The 2,740-nt window shown below is 31.0% G+C and overlaps 1 protein-coding gene across 1 annotated transcript in view; it reads left to right on the forward strand.

Moving 5' to 3' along the window:
- Positions 1-2,033: 2,033 nt before the first annotated feature.
- LOC122142369 (interleukin-1 receptor-associated kinase 4-like) overlaps positions 2,034-2,740 on the forward strand; it is a 2,407-nt gene continuing 1,700 nt past the window's right edge. The window contains exons 1-2 of the mRNA XM_042752789.1: positions 2,034-2,057; positions 2,210-2,274. Coding sequence (XP_042608723.1) covers positions 2,034-2,057; positions 2,210-2,274 — 89 coding nt within the window. The remainder of the gene's footprint in view (positions 2,058-2,209; positions 2,275-2,740) is intronic.

Genomic DNA, 2,740 nt, shown 5'->3' on the forward strand with positions numbered 1-2,740 from the left:
AGGCTTTTTTGTATGGCGAAGATGCGGGGCGGGGGACGCAAGCGGGCCACGAAGAAGAAAAGAGAATTAGAAAGGAGTCCCCCCCCTGTGCTTTATTTTTTTTTTTTTTGGCGCCAGTTTTTTTTTTCTCTGTCCGTTGAGGAGAACAACGGGGCGGCACTGAAGGTCTGCTTCGTCAAATGACACATACGTACCTCAAACCAGCAGTTATCATCTTGATAGCTGTATACAGCAGATGCAGGACACTCTAGTATGGAAGACTGTTTGGAACTTATATCTCACAATTTGACCGTTTTTCTCACAATTCGGTACTTATAACTCACAATGTGAGAAAAAAAAGTCAGAATTTTTCTATTTCTTTTTTTTTTTTTTTCTTCTTCTTCCTTACTTTCTTTCCTGCGATATTTTCCTTGTTTCTGTTGTGAGGTAAACATCGCACTAACCGTTTTTATTTTTATTTAGTGGCATAAACTGGTGACGTTCTATCAAGGTATTTATGTAAGTGAGTATAGCAAAATAAAGTAAAAACGGGCCATATTATACCCAAAAAATTATTTGGGTCAATGATGCAATAAAGAAACTGATACAAATTTGGGAGCAAAATAGTTCAGACACTTTGAGCTAGGCGTAATGTTTTGCTGAAGTGTTTTTTCTTTAATTGCTAATGTGATCTTTTACACCACAGACTGATCAAAATGAAGCAGTAGTGGTAATTGGTTGAGCTAAATTAACACCTACCATCAAAGTTATCTGACGTTATCAAGATGAATTTGTTCTGGCCTTAGAAGAGTTCTTGTCATATTTTATTACCATTTTCTAAACTATAGGGAATAAAATGTGATAATGTGAGAAATGTTGAAGGTATGTGAATACATTTTGGTTTCAATGTATATATAAATCTTTTTTTGTTTGACTTACGCTGCCAAAACTTTAACATAAGTACGATTATTTTTTTTTTGTTGCATTTATTTGATTAAAAATACAGTAAAAAATGTGAAATATTATTGCCATTTAAAATGACTGTTTTCTATTCTAATATACTTTAAACTGTAATTTATTTCTGTGATGCGCAGCTGTATTTTCAGCATCATTACTCCAGTCTTCAGTGTCACATGATCTTCAGAAATCATTCTAATATGACGATTTGCTGCTCAAAAATTTAGGGACAGTACATTTTTTTCTTTCCCTTTTTTTTTTTTTTTAAAAGAAATTAATAGTTGTATTCAGCAAGGATGTGTTAAACTGATAAAGTGATCAAAGTTTGTATTGGTAGAAAAGATTTCTATGTTGAAGAAATGCTGTTCTTTTTAACTTTTTATTCATTAAACAATCCTGAAAAAAACATCAAAATTTAAAACATGAAGCAGCAAAAACTGATAATGAAAAATGTTCAACACTGATAATAAATCATCATATTATTATGATTTCTGAAGATCATGTGACACTGAAGACTGGAGTAATGATGCTGAAAATACAGCTGCACATCACAGAAATACATTACAGTATATTAAAAATGAGAACTATTGTTTTAAATTGCAATAATATTTCACCTTTTTTTCTGTATTTTTGAACAACTTACTTTGTATTTTTTATTTCATTTATTTTTATTCTATTCCACTCTAATGATAGCACACCTGTACATACAATTGTTTTTTTTTAGTGGTTTATTTGTATTTATACATGTTTATTTCTATTCACATCTTATGTTTATGTGATCTGTGTTGTAAGTTGTTGTCTCTGTGTACTGGAAGCTTGTGACGCTAAAACAAAAGTCCTTGGCCAAATACACAGAAACCCATGGACCAAACAAAACATACAAAACAAACAAATAAGTTTGTTTTAATCCCAAACTTTTTCAGTGGCAGTGTACCATGAGTTACCCATCAACCACCTGCTCCAGCAGTTTCTGCGTTCACGCACAGCGGCCTGGCGGTCATGGCCAGGCGGCTGGGGGCCCGTCGACGTGAGGTGTGGGTATTTATAGACACGGGGGAGAAGCTTTGGCGTCGTCTTCGTCTATGGGCATTTTAGATATGGCTAATGAAAAACTCAATCCTGTGAGTCCAGCAGCGCTCGGAGATGATGATTTATTTACTCTAATTAACTAAGAAAGTGGACAGGTTTCAATGCAGACAGTAAATATGATGTGAATTAACTTCTAAAGTGTCTGTCAGCACATAAGAGTCATTTGATTTCTGATATGTTGTAGATGGACGACAGCTCACTTGAAGATCTCAGGACTCAGTTTAATCAAGAGATTCAAACACTCAGGAGGTAACTATAGACTCAACAATTATTACGTTTCAGAATTTTATATCATTTACATTACATTATAAAAAAAAGTATGGATTGATTGCATTTTATAGATAATTTTATTATATTAATATAAAACTATTATATAAATTGCATAATATTTATAAATAATAAGATTATTGTTGATATTGTATGTATTGTATATAAATGTACACATATATGATTTTTGATTCATCAGTAATCTATTTTTTTTCATTTGTTTTGTATTCAGTTTTAATTCGTTACAGTCTTCATTAAAGTTATTTTTATAATTACATTATCACTTATAAATTCTAAATATACTTTATAAAAACAGTTTATAAATATAATTATACAATTATATTATAGTAATTAAAAATATGTTATGCATCATATTTATAAATAATAATATATTCCTCATTTGTACAATTATATAAAAAGGTTGGATTAAATATATATGTATATAATC

This window comes from Cyprinus carpio, chromosome B25 (genome assembly GCF_018340385.1).
Source record: "Cyprinus carpio isolate SPL01 chromosome B25, ASM1834038v1, whole genome shotgun sequence".
NCBI lineage: Eukaryota > Metazoa > Chordata > Actinopteri > Cypriniformes > Cyprinidae > Cyprinus > Cyprinus carpio.